The 20441-nt window shown below is 44.6% G+C and overlaps 2 protein-coding genes and 1 non-coding gene across 5 annotated transcripts in view; 1 reads left to right on the plus strand and 2 right to left on the minus strand.

Moving 5' to 3' along the window:
• Positions 1–1534: 1534 nt before the first annotated feature.
• Positions 1535–18365, minus strand: TIMM23B (translocase of inner mitochondrial membrane 23 homolog B). The gene is made up of 7 exons (XM_421501.8): positions 18225–18365; positions 17873–17931; positions 16150–16243; positions 15915–15999; positions 11361–11419; positions 8997–9107; positions 1535–2181 (listed from the first exon to the last, which is right to left on the minus strand). Exons 1-7 carry the CDS (start codon positions 18325–18327, stop codon positions 2066–2068), a joined length of 627 nt encoding a protein of 208 aa, XP_421501.2. The 5' UTR covers positions 18328–18365; the 3' UTR covers positions 1535–2065.
• Positions 12109–12308, minus strand: LOC112532735. The gene has a single exon (XR_003075987.2). It is a non-coding gene; the product is annotated as a small nucleolar RNA SNORA74 (small nucleolar RNA).
• A 98-nt stretch (positions 18366–18463) lies between the features above and the next one.
• Positions 18464–20441, plus strand: part of PARG (poly(ADP-ribose) glycohydrolase) — a 61416-nt gene continuing 59438 nt past the window's right edge. For 2 of the 3 annotated variants that reach the window (XM_004941959.5, XM_421502.8), the window contains exons 1-2: positions 18464–18802; positions 20272–20338. In XM_004941959.5, the coding sequence (XP_004942016.2) occupies positions 18652–18802; positions 20272–20338 (218 nt within the window). In that variant the 5' untranslated portion in view covers positions 18464–18651. The remainder of the gene's footprint in view (positions 18803–20271; positions 20339–20441) is intronic. The other variant, XM_015288036.4, reaches the window with a different exon arrangement.

Raw genomic sequence — 20441 nt, forward strand, 5'->3', positions numbered from 1 at the left:
ATGAAAAAGATGCTCTCTGTAATCCTTACTTAGTTTACACAGAGTTTTGCTTTGGAGAGCTTGGAGCCATAAAACATAAATCTGTATGTTAGTGCATGCTGCTGCTACTAGATGGCCACTGCTCCCCTCTTTCTTCCATGTGAAAACTGCAGCATTCCAAGCTAAATCCCAGGCAGAGCTGGCTGCTGCTGTGGTTGTATTTCACAGCTCAACTATGCATCACTCTGTGTACCAACGGGTTAGGAACCACAGCTGTTAACAGCCTTAGAAACAAAGCTTATTGCAGAAAGACACGCTTAGCTCTGCTCTGAGGCAAGCAGTTCCAGCCAACAATCCTTTGTCTATCATTGTTGAGCATGCAGGAGTACAACTCCTATTAAAGGTGACCAAGAAACGTGGTTTGGGAGGAACCCTCAACACCAATGGGGAGGAAAACAGCAGCTCTGTATGAAATTGCATGCACCTTTCCCATGTGCCACTGACAGCACTGCACAGCTGGTGCCCAACTCACCTTTCTGCCGCTGGAAGCAGGACACAATTTCTTCAGTGGTGCAACCCTAAAGAGTATGTGCTAAAAGGTCCGGCCCTTACACCTCAACACCAATACACAAACCACTCTGAATGAAGTGGAACATAAATAAGGTTTAACAAGAAACAGCATTTACAAAGCAGATGAAAGTAGAACGGTTTTCTTTCCCTTATGCTAGACCTAGTTAAAGGCTGGCAGAAAGCACCTGCTTTGAGCTGGCAGCCAAGCAAGGCTGATGGAGTGCAACTGTGAAGTCTCCTTCGGGAGAGAGGCTCCTTGACAGAAAGAAAAGCACTGCAACCTTTCTTCTTCTACTTCGTCTCTATTTTGTTCAGCGTACCTCATCTATCAAAAGCCTTACAGCAGGTTATTTATTAAGTAGTATCTTTCTTGGTTGTTTTTTTTTTCCCTTGCCTTTGTCCTGTCCTGGACCTGCATAATTACAAACTTAAGGAATGAGTTGTTACAGTAATATTGACTACTGAATTGATTCGTAACTTACAGTTCCATTTATCTACAGAAAAATGCTTGATAGATGATTTCACTTTCACGTACATTCATCACATCTCTGTTTCACCACTAACCTATAGAACTACCTGGGGGTTGGGAAGAGAAACTTATTAATTAAAAACCCAGTAACAGCAAGCAAGAGAAGTACTTGTATTGCTTGGTTTCTAATGGTTGGCCGAGTGAGCTGTAAGGTCCTGGAGCACCAAAATGTTTATAACCCAATGACAGCTGTGTTGCAATAGTAATTGGTTACTGCCCTCCATCCAGACACAACTTGTGTTTGTTAGAAATCAGGGAGTGGCATCAGCCCCTGCCCACCATGCCTTGCTGTCACCATGCATCGGGAGACGATCAGCCATCCATCACTTCCCCTCACCCAACTGCCTCACGACTCTATCACAATGGTCCTTCAAAGCTGAACTGTAAATGCAAGTCACTGGATGCAGGACGTCTTTGTCTCAGCAGCAGCAGGAACAGCAAAGCATAGAAAAGGTGTTGCATAAGTACCACCCTTTTTATTAATTACAATATCCCTTTTAACAGCTTACCCTGAGCTGTAAGAGCAACGAGCCCTGCCCTGTGCCAGTTGCTGCTGGAGGCTCCCACCTGCTCCGGCTGCCCAGGTGCTGTTGACAGACCGCAGTGAAGGGCTCTATGGACACAGCCTTTATTGTGCAGCAGCAGCACGCATCTGACCAGACCTGGCAGCATGGCTGGTGCAGTGATGGGACTCAAACACGCTGCGTGGCTCTGGCCCAGGGCTGGCTGGTGAGCGTGTCAGGGAGACTGTCGCGGTGGCCGCTCCGCTCGCTTGCAGGTCCAACAACTATCGCTGCCTCCAGCAAGTGGCTGGCAGGAAGGAAAGGGCCAATCCAGCCAAACGGTGGCAAGAGGTTCCTCCCAGCACAGCTTCCTTCAGTTTCACACCAATTGTAAATAGAATAGGAAGGGGCACCAGACAGATCTCGCAGTGATTGGATTGATGACTGTGCAAGCGTGTCCTCTGCCCGGCGCTGGCTGCCCTGCTCAGAGGGACTGCCGGGCAATGGAGCCCTTCATGTGCTCCCAGTTGTTATACAGAGCGTAGAGGCCGGTGAGCGTCAGACCTGCAATGCCCCCTCGTGCTATCCCACGCACTCCACCTGAAAAAGAAGAAAAGAAAAGCTCATTAACGCCGTTCCATGCAGTCATCAGCCACAGCAACTCCTACGTTGTTCAAATCTAGAACAAGTGTGCTTTTTTGAACAACCTTCCAGAAGGGGTGCCTTCTGCAACGGCCAAGACTGAGTCGCGCAGACAATCAATGATGCATATGTAAATATAAAGCTACTTAGCTGAATCTAAGGGTAAGTTGTGACAGTAAAAAGAGTGTGCCGCTGCCAGTGCATGGCTGGGACGTGGGAGTCAGTGGCACCACAGCCTCACACACCCCGTGTGAGCTGCAGTGTGCAGTGGCAGAAGTGGAGGGAGGCATCTGTCCCTCCGCTGTTACCGAACAGCAGAACAGTTGTGTTTCTCAGGAGCAGGGAGTGCACTGGTCAAGTTCCCAGAATATACTCTGACCACATGGGAACATCTGAGAGCGTGACTCAACACTGGGGAACTTCAGGGTCTGATTCTGCAATATTTATCAGTGCCAAACTAAGCATGCAAGATAACGCACACCATCGTGGCCAGATGCCATGCGCCCACTTGGTAAAGTTCCTCAGGCTTGAAAGGAAGCACACCCCAGTAATCAGTGATGATCATTCTTTTCTTTTTCCATTAGGGGCCATAAAGCTGTCTCACAGGATTGCATTTAGGCTCTCAGTGGGGCAGGGAGCTGTTGGCTCCAGCTAGGCTGAGACAGCCCTATATGCGCTGCAAGATCAAACACATCTCACCGGAGCTGTTAAAGCTGTTCGTGCTGCCTGGACATGTGCTGCAGCCAGGAAACTGCAGAGCCAACAGCAGAGCTTGGACTCCGTAACAGAGGTCACTTCTGGCTGTGGCTTTCTAGAAACTTCACTGCCAGACTAGCTGTGATGACCTGGGGGATTCGGATACAAGCCTGCTGAGGTCACTGCCTTCGCTGCTCCAAGTAAAACTCTGAGCAGTAAGAAAAGCCATTTATGCACCTATGTGCCTTAACCAGGAGCCCAAAGGCAGACTTGTGGCTTTGGTAGCTCAGCCTGACCTCGCTGCACAAAAAGCTTCTCACAGGAGGGGCTCACAGCTGGGTACACAGCCCGGCACAGACAGGCATCCCACTGCGGGCAGCTGCTGGCTAAAAGCCACACGTATACCATGTGCAAAACCTGCAAAAATATCATTTGCTCATTGCTTTTTTTTGAGAAAAATGAATTAAACATTAGCTTAATTAGGGCAGTATGGTTAGGTCATGGTTGGGCTCAGTGATCTTTAAGGTCTTTTCCAACCGGAGTGATTCTATGATTCTAATGTTCTTCTGTTTATATTAAATAGCAATTCTTCATGGAAGAAACCTCCAAAAGAGGGCTCCAAACCATGTAGCTCTATAAGGAAGTGCATGAAACATGGCACATCCCCACGGAAAGTGAGGCAGCACTGCGGCTGTGACTGTCCCTATATGCCCTCCCTTCAGCTTCAAGCCCTGTTCCCCTCCTTTCACCTTAAAGTCATATTTTCCCTATGGAAGAAAGGTCGGTTGGAGGCTGACAGAGCCTGACTGTGGGGGAAGTCAGGGTTCTATAGAGCTCTCTTTAATACGCCCAGTGGAGCCATCTTCCAGCATCCATACAGGCGTGGTGCTGCTAAGGCACACTGCTCCTAACAAAAAATAGGCGTTAATATTGTCATGTGCTGAGGCCAGTCAAGAGAGGAGGGAAGCCCTAATCTACTTACAAAGCACCAACCCTACAGGCCTGAAGCATTCAGCATGTCCTGGACAGAATTTAAGGCCCCGTGGACTTGGCTGAAGATGCATCAAGGGAAGTCTGTCTGTTTCATGAGCAAGAAATGATGCAGTTAAAAATGAGTGCCTTACTGAGTTAGTTTTAAAAAAAAACCCACCAAAGCAGAAACCATAAAGAACTTTCCTTTCCATAACTGATTTCCATCTGAGTAAAAGCCTCCAGGTCTGTGGCAGACACCGAACAGTAAGGCACTGCAGAACGCAGCCCAGTTGCTGGGCAGGAAATGTCAAGCCCTCCGTGAAAATCACCTTGTTTGTTAAATAAACAAAAACATGGAAAAAACCTCTCCCCTCCCATCTCAGCTGTGTTTCCATGATAGCCCGAGTTCTCACCCCTCCTCTGCAGTCGCCCTCTGCAGCCCACAGATACCAACCCTGCCTCGACAAACCCTGCTGGAGACGTGATGGTGGGCCTCCCATCCTCTGTGCTGGGCTGAGATAAAGCCCCAGCTGACAGACACTTCTGAGAGCAGGTATTTTGAGATCAGGCAACTCTCAGGACTGATAGCCGAGAAGCTGCTGCGGGTTTCTGAAGAAGCACCTAATGCTCCCTACGTGACAGCGTGGTTTGTTTGGCTTTAGCTGATGCACCTTTTCACCACAGAGTACTGCCCTTTTCCTCTGAAACATTTTGCGTGCACAGCATGCTGTGAGATGACTCAATGCATTCTACCAGCAGTTGCAGTGAATTTGACTCAGTAGGGAAAAACATGACCCACACTGTACAGCACGAGGGCAAAACCTTCCATTTCAGACCTTACTGTATTTTCAGAACGTCCTCTCAGAGCTCTCATTTTCTGGATGTTTAAAACAAGGACATTCTATGGTAACGTTAGGGATACCTCAATTGAAAACCCAGCCCCAACCATGTGTGCCCAACAAAAGAACTAACACGGCATCAGTTTTTCCTCTCCCTCTGATACTCAGAATGGGAACAGCCTCACTTCCTTCGGGGCCTCTGGGAACAAGGTGTTACTTAAATGACCTAAGGAGTTGGTTTTTCACGTACACAATGCAACCTCAGCTTTGTAAGTTTTAAGAGGGTCCTAATGTCTAAAATACCTGGCAGATATGAAGTTTAAAGTTCAGAAGCAAATCATTTACTTGCTTTTCTCTGAACAGTGCAGTGCATTAAGAGACTCCAGAGCCACAGCTGCAGCAGTCTGCCAGCAGCATCTTCCCCTGCTTCCCCTCCCCAGACAGAAACAAACACCTGTCTGGCTGAAGGAAAATAGATTGAACCCAGAGGGAGGAAACCTTTATAGCTCACGATGTAATTAGTGAACCCAACCACCCTCGGCTCCTACCAATGAAGTTCACAGAACTGATCTTCAGCTCTGTGCAGGCTTCACTGCTAGCTGTCTAATATTTCGCCCTTCCTAATGAATTCATGACACACTGATTTCAAGGGTTGTGTTCTGAGCTCTTCAGATGACGAGTGCTGCCTTTGGTTATGGCTAGCATCCATTCATCTTCAGATTACTTTATACTAAATTGCGTACCAGCTACTGTGCAAAAGGCAAAGAGGTTCTATCAGGCTGCTGCTGCACAGAAGCACAGTAAACAGAATTAATTCAGTTCGTCCAAAGAGCGAGTTTGTTCTTGCTCCTATCTCCCCTGCTGCACAGTGGAAATAAAAGTTATCTAACAAAAAGAACATCTACAGCCTGCGTAATGCTCAGATAAAGGTTCCTGAAGCTTTCTGTTTAGTCAACTCTGTCAGGCTTCGGTGAGAAACCACTGCCTGTCACCTGGGCTCGGACCAAAGGCCCTCCCAGCTCAGTACCTTTTTCCTGACTGATCAATACTTTGTGCAGTGCAACCCCGTATTTCTTTGCTCTAAGATGTCAGTATGTGTGCTTTGTAACCTCTCAGGACAAAAACACTCCTCTGACAGACCTTAACGTCTGCTTTGGTTTGAAGTCAAAGAATAAAGAATGTCTAATTACAAGGAAAAGCCTTCCTTGTAAAAAGTTCCACTTTTGAACTCTACTCACAGCACCTGCTGACCCAACCCATACAGCGTGCCAAGATGGATTCCACGCTAACATTCCCCTTCTTGCAGCAAATTAACCTACGTGACCGGCTGCAAGGAGGTCTGTCAGAACTCCTGGGGACTCAACTGCTTTGGTCACCTGCAGTGGGGAATTTTCAACGAGTAACACCACTTCCAATGAACACAGGAGAGCAGAATTCCCACAGTCTGCACTTGCAGACTTTAGTATTCTTCTTATCCCCTCACACACAAGCTGTGGGTTACGGAGTCTCGCACAAACCTGCTTGCAAACTGCTGGCTTTAGGGTGTGGGTGCTCTCAAAGCTTTCTGGCTGCTGGCATTTTGGTAATGATTAACACCTCTGCAAGGACAAACTGTGAACACTGGGACCAATACGGGGCAACAAACCTCCAGAAAGTCTTCGTATTTTTTTCTCCTGTCCACTCATGCTCTCTTAGCAAAGGCCAGACCAGTTTCAGAAACAGTCTACAGAAAGGCTTTGTACAACACACAAAAGAGCATTTTTCCAGCACAGCAGGATTGCTGATGTGATTGTTCCATCGGTGCCACGTTTAAACAGGAACCAGAAAGTCAGAACAAAAAAACACTGCCTTACCTTATACCATTTCTTCTTAAACACATTCCTCATCTCTTCACAAAAGAGAAATGACGGGAATGGAAAATGTGAGCGCTTGAACAACACTGCCTCTTATCAACTCCACATTCTCCCTCGTGAATTACAGAACAGACTTGGTTTGGGAAGGGGTGCCCATGGGAGTTTGACTGCTGCTGCAATATGAGGGTTTTCACAGAAATGTTTCAGCTTCCAAATTGCCCCTCTGAATGCCGACACAACACGGCATTCCATGTAACGTAACATGGTTACAAGCTTAGAGGACATCACAGGCCTGAACTGATCCTTTGCATATGATGTAACAGAGGTATTTCGGGGTTTTCGGATATATGTATTGATGTTGGGTAAAGGCACAGCTTTTGAGGGAAGCTTTACCTTACTGAATGAGGAAGGGCACTCAGTCGTAAGGGGATAGGAAAGGATGCATGGGAGAAAAAGCAGGAGGAACAGGGCACGAAAGGAAAAAAGGAAAATATTGGAATTAAGTTCTTCCAACAGCTGTGGCCAACATCTTTTTCACTTCCAGAACTAATCCTTAAAAATAAAGGTCTACTGTGGTGCTCACATTCCCTGTGCAAATGTATTTCTTTTGAGTTTCTGTGCAGGAGGTATACCAGAAATCCAGCACTGTGATGAATACACACTCATTCACTACACTTACCTTTATCAGTGGGACTATGACCTCAGTAGATGATACGTTACAAAAGAAACGTTCCGCTGTGCTCTGCTAATTTTTTTTTAGTGTCAGATGACTGCCTGTGACCAAAGCAGACATGCACGGTTGCACTGCACCAAGGAAAGATCACACAAAATGCCAGTTCCATACTTCTGAAAGGCATGGGGAAACAACTTCTGCAGTGCAGGATGGCAGCCATGGCAGTATAGCAGATCCCTCAGGAAGCCCCAGTTAAGTAACTGATTGCAAGAGAGGTATATGCTCTAGCAAGGTTAAGTGCACCAATTGGCATTTCTAAGACTACTCCAGCCAATGACTGCTGCTTTTGATTAGTCTAGATCAACAGAAAAATAAGGTATCTCAAGCTGCTTCGTTCTGTATATAAAGATGATATTCAAGAACATTTCTAAGACACTGAGGCTCAGCAAAACATGCAAAAGTACAGAGGTTAATTAGAGGTTAAAATATAGAATTATCTCCTCAGTACCATACAGGTGAATTACACAGCCTAACTTTTACTGAGGTACTTAAAAGTACACTTTTTTTCCTGTGGTACCCAGTAATTCTCTAAAGGTTACGACTCCTCCAATTGCTGAGCCTGGAATATGTGTTAGCAGAAGTCTTGTTGACAAAGTTCAGACCTTCTCTTTTGCAAACAACTCAATATTCACCAGCAAACTCACCTTAAACCCACGCTGCTCTAACACTGCTGGTCTTGATCACTGTGCAAAGATGAGAGTCCTACCACAACAGCTGTGCAAACACCCACGTGATAGCTTTACAAATCTATTCACTTCTTTCTGCATACTTTAACAACACATTCCTCCATATCCATAAAATCTCAGGTTTAGAAAACAATCTTAAGGCTTCTTCAAGTGTTCCATCTGAATTCCTGATTTTTCACTTCCTTGGATGTGATTTTTCTTTTAATTAACCCCCATTTGGAAAGTAATTTTGTCTTAAACTGTTTAAGAGTGTACCAGATGAATGTTTCATGCATGCTTAGAGAAGGCCACGGTCTCTTCGTATTTTAATATTTCTGTTATTTCTTAACCTCAGAAGCTGACAGCATCATTTTTTTCCTTTTTGGTATAAGTAAACAATTTCAATAAGCTGAAAAAAGATACGTAACTTCTCACAGGTAGCTGAGACCTAACCCACACTTTGTTTTTCACACAGCTAAGACTGCTGAAGGGAAACTTGCACTTAAAAAGGTAAATAACACTTCCAGCAGAATTAAACTGCATTCTTTCCAACTTGCAAAGGTCTAACGATCATCACGAGAGCCAAATTATGTTTGTTATATACATATGCCAAATAAACAGCCTAATGTTTACTCAGCTTTATGGTGAGATCATATAAAAAGAGTACCCAGCTCGTTCTTAGCTGTGTTCTTCAGGTATAGCAGGAATGAAAACCAACGCTCCCACAAGTCTGTAAGTAGATGCAAGGAAATGGGAATCCCCTTCCACAGCGAAGGACACATTGGAGATGGGAGGTGAGAAATACACAGAACACCTTGACTGCTTCAAGACGAAGCTTATTACAAGTCACTCATAAGACACCTGCAACTACAAAAGGCTACGTTCCAGTTCTGTGCCTAACAAACCATTTTTATACTCTCAATTATTGGAGCAGGACATTATTTAGAAAAAATAGTAAGTCCTAATAACTAGAAGAAAGTACAAGAGGAAAAATAAAAACATTTTGTCACTCTACCAGTGCTTTTGTATAGCATTCCTGTCAAGGTTCCAGCAGCTATGGTATTCAGGTCATCTTCTGCACCTCGTGTTTTTTCAATGACGACTCCAAAAGCACTGTACAGAAGAGCTGGGAAGAAAAAGTATTACAAAATTCAAGTTAGAACTTCCACTGTCTAAGATACAAGGCTCAGAATCAAGGCTCAGTGTAACTAGTTAGACTGTGCACAGATTTGCTGTCTTTGGTGTTTATTCCAGCCCTACTAGTTTCACAGATGACCTTTCTCTTAGCCACAGTTTGGTCATAAAGTAGCATTGCTCGTGATATCCGTACTATCTGAAGACAGGACAAACACATGATATCAAGCAGTGGCTGAGGCTCAGGCCTGTTTTGTTAGTTCAGATTTGTTTAAAAGCTTTCCAAGACATAAGTTCGTACTGTCAGGCTTTCTATTGCCCTCTGGGGATGGCAAGAAACTAATCAGCTCAACACTTTCTAGATAACAGACCAAACTGTAGTCCACAAATCACCAAGATTTAATGCTAGTTGTTTAGGTGTAGCATTCAGAACATGGTACCACAGACTGGAGAACAAGGGCCTACGTTTCCTGCATAAATGCCTCTTAGATTGCTTGGGATTTGACATATACAACTGCTTCACCTCTGCCTCATAGGAGAACTTTGTCCCCAGGCTTTGGAGAAGTCTGTCAACTATCCTACAGAGGACTTCAAAGAGAAATGTGTGAACTTTCGATACGTATGCATATACAGCCTAAGCTTTCTGTACAAAGGAGAAGCCCCTCAAACCCACCCCAAGGAATCTGATAATAGAATCACATTTCATGCTTAGAACAGGAGAGTATGTCAAGGTATTCAAATGAAAACAACACTGTGTCACTTTCATCTCTCATCTACTAAGAATTAAAATCTTTATTTCTGCTATAAGCAGCCATATTAAAGTTGATGAGACAAGCAATAGCATCTTCTTTGAGACAGCACAGGCAATGGTGGTTTTCACTGTCTTAGTTGCATGCTGTATGAACAGTAAGGGGAAGGAAGAGCTACATTCAACAAATTCTTTTAAATAAAGATGTTGCTACCTCTGTTTAGGAAAAGAATGACAAGAATTGTCTGTATTGACAAAAGGAATCTGATACACAGAAATGCTGCAAAAGTGAAATGAAATGCAAAAATTCTTCAGCTTCTTTCAAGGATTTTCTCCAGTACTTAGGATGAGGCAGAGCTAGCACCAACCCCCCAAATATCAAGTTCTGCTTAACTCCGTGACTCGTTAAGCCATACTTTGTAACAAAAGAAACAATTTGTTACTGGAATACACAAACATCTTCTTGAGTAATCTTTCTTCAAACACAGCTGAAAATCCCTGTTAATGTGTCACTTACCTTCAGACCTTGAACTGCAGTGTTCCTGCATCCCATTTTTCAGAAATGTTTTGATTGGAGTTGGAATAGAAAATACCACTCCCCCAACAACCCAGGCTGGATGGGACTTAGAGCAACCTGGGCTAGAGGGAGGTGTCCCTGCCTATAGCAGGGGAGATAGAACTGGATGATCTTAAAGGTCCCTTCCAACCCAAACCATTCTATGATTCCATGATTCTCCTTTCAGAGTAAACGTTTATTCTCTTTAAGACTGGGAGGTAGGATGGGAACGCAAGCCAAAGCGCTTATATTCTCCAGGACTTCAGTTATTCCATTGACTTTCATGAAGCTCTCATAAATCGTTTTTCTTAGGCAATTTTTTTTTCTGTCTCCCCCATTCGGGTTACAGAAGTTCTCCCATCAGGCTGTTGATAATTTTCTTTGCTCCTTTTTCTAATCTGTAATAGTTATAAGCAAAGTCTAGACCTGAAGTTGGTATCATATGCAATTTATCTATCCAAGCTAACACCATAAAGCTATAAAATTTTTTAGGGGCTATCACATTTCTTCCACAGAAACAGTTTGACTTTTTACCTGGAGATACACATCAGGGAATGGCTCATATAACCAAAATCTCTCTTAGGTTGTTACTTCTTTCAAAACGATTCAAATCATATCTTTTTCCTTAAGCTGTAGAATTAACTAGAATTTACTAACCATTACGTGTTACCTTTAATTTTTTGTCTATTCCTTTCATTCCATAGCTAGAGTTGTTGTTTCTAATACACTAGAAATGCTATTCTTTAATTAGAGGCCTCTGGCTACTTGCACTTAAAATTCAGTTTTGGCCTTTCTGCTAAAATACACTTCAACCCCAAAGAAACAGCTGCAATTGTTCCTGGTGGATGTCAACATGAAAACGTAGAACGGTGTGTTTTCCTTGAAATAGTTCCATACTTATAAATTGTTTTCCCTAAAAATGACAAGATCCTTTCACTTACCCAGAGATCCCAGAGTGTTAGCCCATAACGCTCCTTGCCTTGTCACCATATTTAGAATTCTGTAAAGAAGTTAAAAAGATATTAAAAGCTTTAGTGCTCTACTAAGGCTTTACAGTCAGGCATTATTCTAAGCCAGAGAATTAATGCTATTCAATTTATGACAGCAGGTATGAAGTGTTTATACTACATGTTTATTACTGAAACTGGAATAACAAACTAAAAAGCCTTCTAAAATAGAACAATAAGGAAAAGCATACAACTCGGTAATGCATAATCTCTTCTATCATGCATACTCCAAAGAGCAGGGGATGCACTCCTAATGGCAAATATTTATTTCTGCCTAGTCTTAAGAAAATCTGTCTTTCAAGACAGACTCACACCATATAAAGATCTGAATCTCCTCCTTTCAAACGACTTCTTAAACATACTAATTTGTCTGTAACACAGCTTTTCACACAGCTAGTGAGAACGACTGATACAACGGAGTTGTTTTAACTATCTCCATATGTGTATGGAGATATACACATATTACAGATGTGTAACATCTCCAAAAAAACCAGAGTGCTCTTTCAGAAGGTGCAAGCAAAACAGAGATCATGTATCAGGGAGCATGGTGACACCTAAATGAGTGAGATGGCAATGAAACACAAGTCTGAACAAACTCATATCAGTGGAAAAGGGGGAAATCCTGTAATTCCATTTATGAAAAGGAGCAAACAGCAAAAGTAAGGGACCCTAGATATTTCTGCATGTATGCTTCCGGACTAGCGCTGAAGGGCAAAACGAAACCCTTAGCACACTCTCAGGGAAGCACCATGTCACTTCTTCTTGGCATCAGCTGTCACCAGAACGGTGACAACAGCCAGAAGAGATGACTGATTTTTATTTCCCAGCAGTGTAACACCGCCTCAGGCACAGTATTGCCCTGGACAGCTGACTACCACTGGAGCTTAGTTCATCACTGAACACAATGAAAATGTTACACGTTGTATTCCTTCTCATTTGAGTTCATTTGATTTCATTTCTTACTACTTTTCCTCCTTCCTAACTAGGAGAAGGAGAGAGGCTGTTTGTGAACATGGTTGTGAAATGAACTTCATTTTGAAGCGAGGAAAACACCCAAGAGGCCAGGGTATTGACAGTCTCCTTTGCAATACGACCCCCATGTCAACATTCCATCAATTCAGAATTGATGAGAAAATTATTACTTTACCACAGGAAACACCACAAGATATCTGAAGGCAAAGACCAGCAAAATTCATATTTTAAAGAGTACATTCAGGATGAATTTAAAGGAGATATAGATAAACATTTCTCCTTCTTGCCTTTGATTAGGAAAAGACTGAAATTAATACATTAATTCAAGGTGATGGTGATCCTCAACGTGCCTTTTCCCTTGACATTCAAGGACTATGAGACAGCAATGTGAGCAATGACTGCCACCTGCTGGGCTGGACCCACCACAGACTGCATGACAACATGTATTTGTCTAAGCTCATTATGAATACATAAAGTACAATTTTGTTCGTCTATGGAAGAGTCGTAATTTTCATGGGGAGTATTCTGGTTTTATCTTTAATACAATAAAAGGTAAAGAAGGGGATGGAAAATATAGAAACCGTTTTAAAAGGAGAAGAGTCTGTAAAACTTCACTGTGAAATAACAGTACATTGCTTCTTTAAAGTTCCCTTTTTGCAAAGTAATTTAGAAGAATGAAAATAGTCTCTCTCAGTTATTTCACTCTTCTAGCTTACGATGTCTCCTTTAAAGGCACTTGTGTTTTCTTACAGTGGCATCTAAAGTACCAATAATTATATTGGTATACTGCATGAAAAATGTGTTCCTATCTTTACTGCATCCTTTCAAACAACAAGATAAAGCATCAACTCAGTAACACTGGGGATACTCATGGATGCTGTGATCCAGAAAATCCTATACTATATGTAGGGGAAATGTTAGGTCACAACTTGAACTGGTGATTGAGCACCTGGTGAAGTGGTGTGGCTGACCTGGGAAGCAGAGACAAACTGCTTGCACCTGTGTTTCCCACTTGACCAGAAGGGGTGGACTCAGCGTGGAGCCACACTGGGCTCATATAAGAGCCAGCCACAGTAGAGAGATCATTTCTTGGGCCTAGGACTGGTTCCTCAGAAGAAGTGCTATATAGCTAGAGAGCCCCTTCACCAGTTGAGTGAGTTCTGTTTTTTTTCAATATAACTATTAGTCTATGTGCAAATACTTTCCCTGGTATTGCCAAGAATCTGTCAGAAGCAGTTTTGCTTCTTGGTGAACAGAACATTTGGAATAGTTAGCAGGACTTTCAGGAAAGCATCCACAATTCAAAGGCAAATATGGTATTCTAATGGCTGTTCTGAAGACTGGTTACCTATTTCCTGTAGTGGTGGACTAAGTGACTTCATAAGATGCTGAGAGTTTTAAATGAGAGATGCAGAGATGGTCAACCCATTGTCCTGCATATGTTACAGACAGCTTGGGCCTTCCTTCTTAAAATCCAAATCAAGGGGACTGATGCATGCTTGAAACCCCAAGTTGGGATGCTGAGTAACCTTCTGCTCCCTGCCCCTCAAGGTCTTGTGCCAGGGACCTATAAGGTAAAGTGGTCTTGGAAGATGCAGACAGAACTAGAGTGGCTTGGCCTGCTTGCACTGTGGGGAAGGTTACTAGAAGTGGGGGGGATCAGTAACTCTGCAAGTAATTGGTATGTGTATCCCAGAAATTATAATATAAATCCTGATTTTCATTGTGGAGGAAACGCTGATTGTGTTGCTTTGGCAGGTCAGAACCACCTCTGTTCTGCTGCCTGACATAATCACCTAACCATCAATATCGGGCTGAAAAGTGATGTATAATGACTTCAGCATGCCCCTGTTCTGGCAGAAATACTGGCCCAGGACTGTAATACTGCACATATTTTACCTTGGAGAGTGGACTTGCCTGTTCTGGTACTGGTTGAACAGTTAGTTGTTTTACTCTCCCTGAGATCTATGACCCACAAGACCACTAGGAGGAGCAACATCACTCAACTCTGATGTGCTCTAATGTCATAGAAGAGTCCTAGTAATGTTCTCTTCAATAGCACCTGGTAGTGGACTTTCTTGAAGAACCGAACAGTCTGGCCACTTGGGAAACATCTGTTGAATAAATCACACAACATCTATGATTCTGCAATAACTACAAATCTTGTGTGTGTGATCCCGCAACAACTATGAAGCCTGCCTGGACAAGTGAATCTATTTACAGGCTTATGCCCATTCTGGATGGGAATTATTGATTGTATATATTGTGGTCCCAATGTATGAACTCATCTCCACATGCACCTGTAGGGGAACTGTTAGGTTATGGCCTGAGCTGATGATTGAGCACCTGGTGAAGGGGTGTGGCTGGCCCAGGGAGCACAGCTGCAGACAATTTAGCTGTGCTTCCCATATGACTGCAAGGGGTGTGTTGTGGGTCTACTTCCCTTTAGCTCATTTAAGGGCTAGACTCTGCAGGGAGAACCTCTTCTACACAACAGCTGCTTCCTTAAAAGGAGTTTTCCACAGCCAGAGATCCTCATCACCGGCTGGGTGAGTCAAACTTTTTTCCTGTATATGAGTATTGGTATTCCCCAATAGTACTTTGCTGGGTATTGCAAAGAACTTGTCAGAAGCAATTTTGCTGCTTTGTAGGGCAAATACGGTCCAATCACCGTTCATGTTGTGAAAGGGTAGGATGTAGGGGAACTGTTAGGTCATGGCTTAAACTGGTGATTGAGTACCTGGTGAAGGGCTATAGGTAGCCCAGGGAGCACAGGCAAATTGTTCACACCTGTGCTCCCCATGTGACCAGAAGGGGTAGACTCAGGGTGAAGCCATCCTGGGCTCACATGAGGGCCACCCACTGTAGAGAGAGCATCTCTTGGGCCTAGGCTGGTTTCTAAGAAGTGCTGCATAACCAGAGATCCTCTTCACCAGCTGAGTGAGTTCCATTCTTTCTCCATGTGACTATTAGCCTACCTGCAAATGCTTTGCCTGGTATTGCCAAAAACGTCAGAAGCCATTTTGCTTCTTGGTGAGCAGAACACCATGCAATACTTGCTCAGCAGCATACAAATCCAGGCAGGCACATCTTCTTCTTTCTAATCACCTTCCAGTTCTAATAAGTTCAGGAATGCAGAGAGAACTTGCTCTCAGGAGTAAGGAACGAAAAACAGCTCTAAACAAATTGCTTCTTTTGGGAATGCTTCAACAAATACAGTCACTGCCTTGACTTTGAAATAGATTCCTAGTAAATAATAAAGCAGTAATTTAGTCTCTCAAATATTTGAAGTAAGTCAGAAGACATAACTGTCACTAAATGAAAAAACAATTCTTGAGCTGAATATCTTTAGTCTAAAAACATTTCATAACTTGATGTTGACAAATTTGGGCTCCAATTTCTCTCTATTTAAGACACACAGATACATTTAGTTTTGCAGTATATTCAGAGCTAATTTTGTTCCAACCTGAAAAAAAGAATTGTTACTAAGCTGAACTTCTTCAGTCAAGCACTTACTGTACATTTCTAGGTTTCGACCATGCCATGTTCTGAGTCTCCTTCAAGCCAAGTCGCAAGCCATTCAGTGCACCAAACGCTGCCCCTGGTTAGCAGGAAAAAAACCAAACAGAAATACTAGAAGTAGGCACTGAGAAAACTCAAAGCGTATAGCCTGAAGTTAAATAGCTGTTTACGTAAGATGATAGGTAAGGGCTGTTGTAAGAGCTGGAAAAGAGTGTTGTATGACACCTACCTGTCATACAACATCCTCCAATGGTGAAAAAGGCTAGCTCAAATCTGCCCCGAGTTTTGTTGGCTCCTGTGGGCAAGATAAACTCATCTGTATCCTGGAGGAAAAAAAAAAAGTAAACCTTTAAATCAGATACTCTTGGAAAATAGAAAGTGTAGATCACACTTGTTTTTTTTAAACCATGCAATGAACTAAAGCAAGAACAGATGAAAACAGTGCTTCTGGATTCTGAATCTACAATACTTTTATATGGAATATACACTTATATTTCAATAAGAATGGAAAAATACTTCAAAACCATGAAATGATTCGGGTGTTTTTTTCTTTTCCAGCTATCATAATTCCCTATAAATAATATCAGGCAGCCAAGGAACATCTTTTCTGTGGTTTTGGCAACTATTTATTTCTGTATCTTTAAGGAGGCAACAAAAGACTTGCTGTCATTTAAAGGCCCTCTTCTTTTCTGACTGCATTGCTGTTGCTCACTGAGCAACCCATCCAGATGTAGTAATGCATTAAGGTTCCCCACTACTTTGACAGTAATGGAAGAACTCTGTGAATTAAATATTTACCTGCACTCAAGTGACCAGTCATATAGACATAGGTGGGAGGGGCAACAAAAGCAATACATTCAAAATAGTGATGTCAGGCATAAAAAAAATGTGAGGCTGGTAGTTTTTTACAGTTGTACGCCCTTTTCCCATAGGAACAGACTTGTATTCTTTTAAGTCAGATAAGTCTGAAAAGATGATGAGCTAGAGAAACCTGCTGAAAAGTAGCACGTGGTAGAGGTACGGTAAGCCAAAGCACTTCTCTTTTTATTATGAGACACTGAAATGACACACGAGATTGTCAACATTCCCAGGGAGAACTGTTCACTCCATGTTCAGAAATTGAGTGCTCTTTAAACACAAGGTTACTTTGGAGGGTATTTTAGGAAGAGGTTTAAGTAACTACTTAATATTTCTGACTGTTCAGCAACAGCAGGCAGGATAACCATGCTAGGGAATTCACTTATGCAGAGGCATATCCCTTGTTTCCTACCATTATAGGCTTGTTGAGTTGTAACCTTAACTGCAACAGCTCCGAGTGAAAGAGGAACAGAAACAACAGCCCCTTAACTGTGTTCAGAGCTTTCCACTTTCACATCGTGAAACAAAAGCACACATTAGCAGATGCTATACAACTAGTGACCTTCAGCACTACTTCTGCAAGGTGTAATGATCACAGACAATATAACCCATATATAAATAAAGGAATTAATTAACATGCATCCTTACTGTATGAACTTGAATCTTTTCACTCTTTTGTTAATATTAGTGAAAAGGGAAAGCATTGCAGGGTTTTAATTAACTGCTTTTCTTACAACGTAGTGGTGATGATGTTAGCTAACAGGAAGCTGTGTTATGAAACAGGCATGCTATTTGTTACTGATAGACACGGGGGATGTGCCAAGATGTGAAAGAACAGGGGCCGTGTGCCTGGTGGTAGGGAAAGGAGGCACAAGAACTTGTTCCACTAGTGGCAAATGGACACGGTATCCTTGATGGTGTTGGAACTGGTTTTGTGGCAGAAGCCGTGGCACTACGAGCTTGTATTACAGTAGGAACTGAAAGAATCATCCGCCACGTGGGGGCTGTAGGCACTGCATTGCCCTGCGGGGGTTCCGAGGCCTTCCCACACGGCCACAACAACCTCAGCATAAAGCAGCAAGTGTTCATCTCACCTGTACTAGGTATTTGGGGTCCAAGTTCAAATACGGGGACAGAGGGCTCATTCCCGTTACTGGGGATAAAGAGAAAAAGACCACGATCACACAGCTGCGTGCAGCAGCCCCACACGTAGGGAGGTAACGGAGGCGGCCCTCGTTTACGGACACAGTAACGAGCATCGAGCCGAGTGGCGGCCGCACGCCGGAACAAAGCCGGTACCGCTGACCTCACCGAGGGCCCGGCGCCGTGCCGGCCGCGTCACCCCTTCCTTCCCCCCTCCCCCGCTCGGCCCGGCAGCGCCCCCCGCCCGGCCCTCCTCGCCGCGGGGACGCGCAGCCCGGCCCGGTCCCTCCGGCCGCTACTCACGCGGCACCCCGGCCAGGTCGGCGTGCGAGTACCCGGCCCCGCCGGCGCCGAAGAGGCCGCCGAGGCCGCTGCCCTTGGTGGTGGTGTTGCCGCCGCCCTCCATGGCGCCTCCGCGCCCGCCGCCACGACCTCCGCGCTGCCGTAAAGCGATGGCGGCGATGTCGTGAAGCGGCCCCCTCTCTGCTTTCCGGCGTCGCGCGCCCGCTGCCGGCGGGACGGGGCGGAGCGTGGCGGGCGGCCATTTTGGTGCGAGGCGCGACGGGAGCAGCCCGGCGCCGCGGGCCGGAGGATGCGGGAGGGCAGAGTCGGTGCCGCCGCGTCGTCGCGCCGTCCCTGGAGGACGGCTGCCGCCCGGCCTCGACGGCCGCTGGCGGGCCCGCGCGGCTGAAGCGGGCCGGGCGGGCGGAGGGAGGCGTACCCGCCGAGGATGAGCGCGGGCTGCGGGCGGGACCACCCCTGCAAGAGAGCCCGGCTCAGCCCCGGCGGCGGCTCACAGGGAGAGCAGCGGCCGCCGCCTCCCGACAGCGGCCCAGAGGGGCCCGGGGGGGGCAGCTCCGTCACCGCCGTGGGGAACAAAGGTGCGTACCGCCCAAGAAGCGGCCCTGGCCTGGCAGCCCGCCGCCTCACGGGGCCATCGCTGTCCGGCTGCGGTTACCTATGGCTTAACTTACTCGTGTTTCACGTTGCAGAACCTCTGTGGGCAGTGAAATGATGTTTCTCATTGACGACTGCTTGTCAATGTAGCTAAATCTCTTGTATGTATTTATTTTTTTAAAGTTCTGTAAATCTACTGTTGCAATAAGGAAACTGCAGGCCTTGTTGACCCCCTTTGGCAGCAGTGGCTGACCCCCCTGCAAGTCAGAAGCAGTAGGTAGATGTGTTCACCTGGCAAATGGAAGGAAAGGGAGCTGCAGCCAGTTGCCAACTGTTCAGAATTGGCTTGAAATAACAACAAAAAGCAAAATGAAAACACCCTCCTAATGAAAATTATTTTCCAGTTGTGAAATAACTGCTTTGAGACTTTTTTTTTCCTCCCAACCCCCCAGAGCCTCTACCTAATTATTTAATGGGCTGTTCTACTGAAAGCTTATTGAAACATAACATCACAGAGATGTGACTGATCACGTTCACTGGACCAGTGTAGGGGGCAGTGAATGTGGCAAAATCATCCTGTGCATTTGGTTGCTGTTGAGGGGAATAAACGTTAGTAAGCTTTATGAATAGTTTATGGTTAGAGTTAAAAAGAGAACTTTTCCTTCTGAGCATTAGTCATGTCTAGTGTGCACAGTCTTGATCTTAAGTCTCTCTCAGTATGTGGCATACAAGTAAGGTCCTCAGCTGGATCTTCTAGAATGGCTTCTCAACAGATTATTTTGAAAGTTATGTAATTTCACTTCGTTCTGAAATTCAGCAGCCTTCCAGGGCTCTCTGTGTTGCTGGTAATTACCAGCAAACGTGATAATGCAGGCTGTAAAGTTCAGGTTGCTTGTTTTTTTTCCACTTCAACACAATTTTTAAGTATGGTCTAGATTAAAAACAAAAATCTGGAATTTAGGATATTACTGAAGCTACAGCTGTTGACTGTGTTACAAATGGAATATTGCATCATGTGTTGTTTTAATAGTGTCTGAGTGCTTCCTATGGGAGGGATAATAGTGAAGAATTATTTGTGGTGCTTTTGTCTTCATCTGGTCTTATTCATAGGATCATAGAATGGCCTGGGTTGAAAAGGACCACAATGATCATTGAGTTTCAATCCCCCCGCTATGTGCAGGGTCACCAACCAGCAGACCAGGCTGCCCAGAGCCACATCCAGCCTGGCCTTGAATGCCTGCAGGGGTGGGGCATCCACAGCTTCCTTGGGCAACCTGTTCAGTGCGTCACCACCCTCTGGGTGAAAAACATCCTCCTAATATCTAACCCAAACCTCCCCCGTCTCAGCTTAAGACCATTCCCCCTTGTCCTATCACTATCCAGTGTTCACGTGCAGTCGTGTTGCAATGTCGTCATGCTTCATGTAATAATGTAGTACACTGTGGTTTTTCAGCTTGTAAACAGCGGACAATTACCACTTGGTTGGAGGATAAAGGGCCCAAGACAACTGAGTCCAGAAGGTAAAACATTCACTGGAGCTATTCACATGTTGAGTTCTTTGAGTGGGCCTGTGCAGAACTGAGGGTGCAGGTTGCCTGTACTGGTGGCTGCTGAAAAAAGTCA

The sequence above is a fragment of the Gallus gallus genome, chromosome 6 (genome assembly GCF_016699485.2).
Source record: "Gallus gallus isolate bGalGal1 chromosome 6, bGalGal1.mat.broiler.GRCg7b, whole genome shotgun sequence".
Classification (NCBI taxonomy): domain Eukaryota; kingdom Metazoa; phylum Chordata; class Aves; order Galliformes; family Phasianidae; genus Gallus; species Gallus gallus.

Excerpts from the sequence above, each read along its gene's own strand:
- TIMM23B (XM_421501.8), bottom strand. The coding sequence starts at position 18,327 with ATGGAGGGCGGCGGCAACACCACCACCAAGGGCAGCGGCCTCGGCGGC. Across the intron at positions 16,244-17,872 it reads ACCCCAAATACCTAGTACAG|GATACAGATGAGTTTATCTT; the intron begins GTGAGATGAACA and ends TTTTTCCTCCAG. Across the intron at positions 2,182-8,996 it reads AATGCTATACAAAAGCACTG|GTGGAGTGCGTGGGATAGCA; the intron begins GTAGAGTGACAA and ends CTTCTTTTTCAG.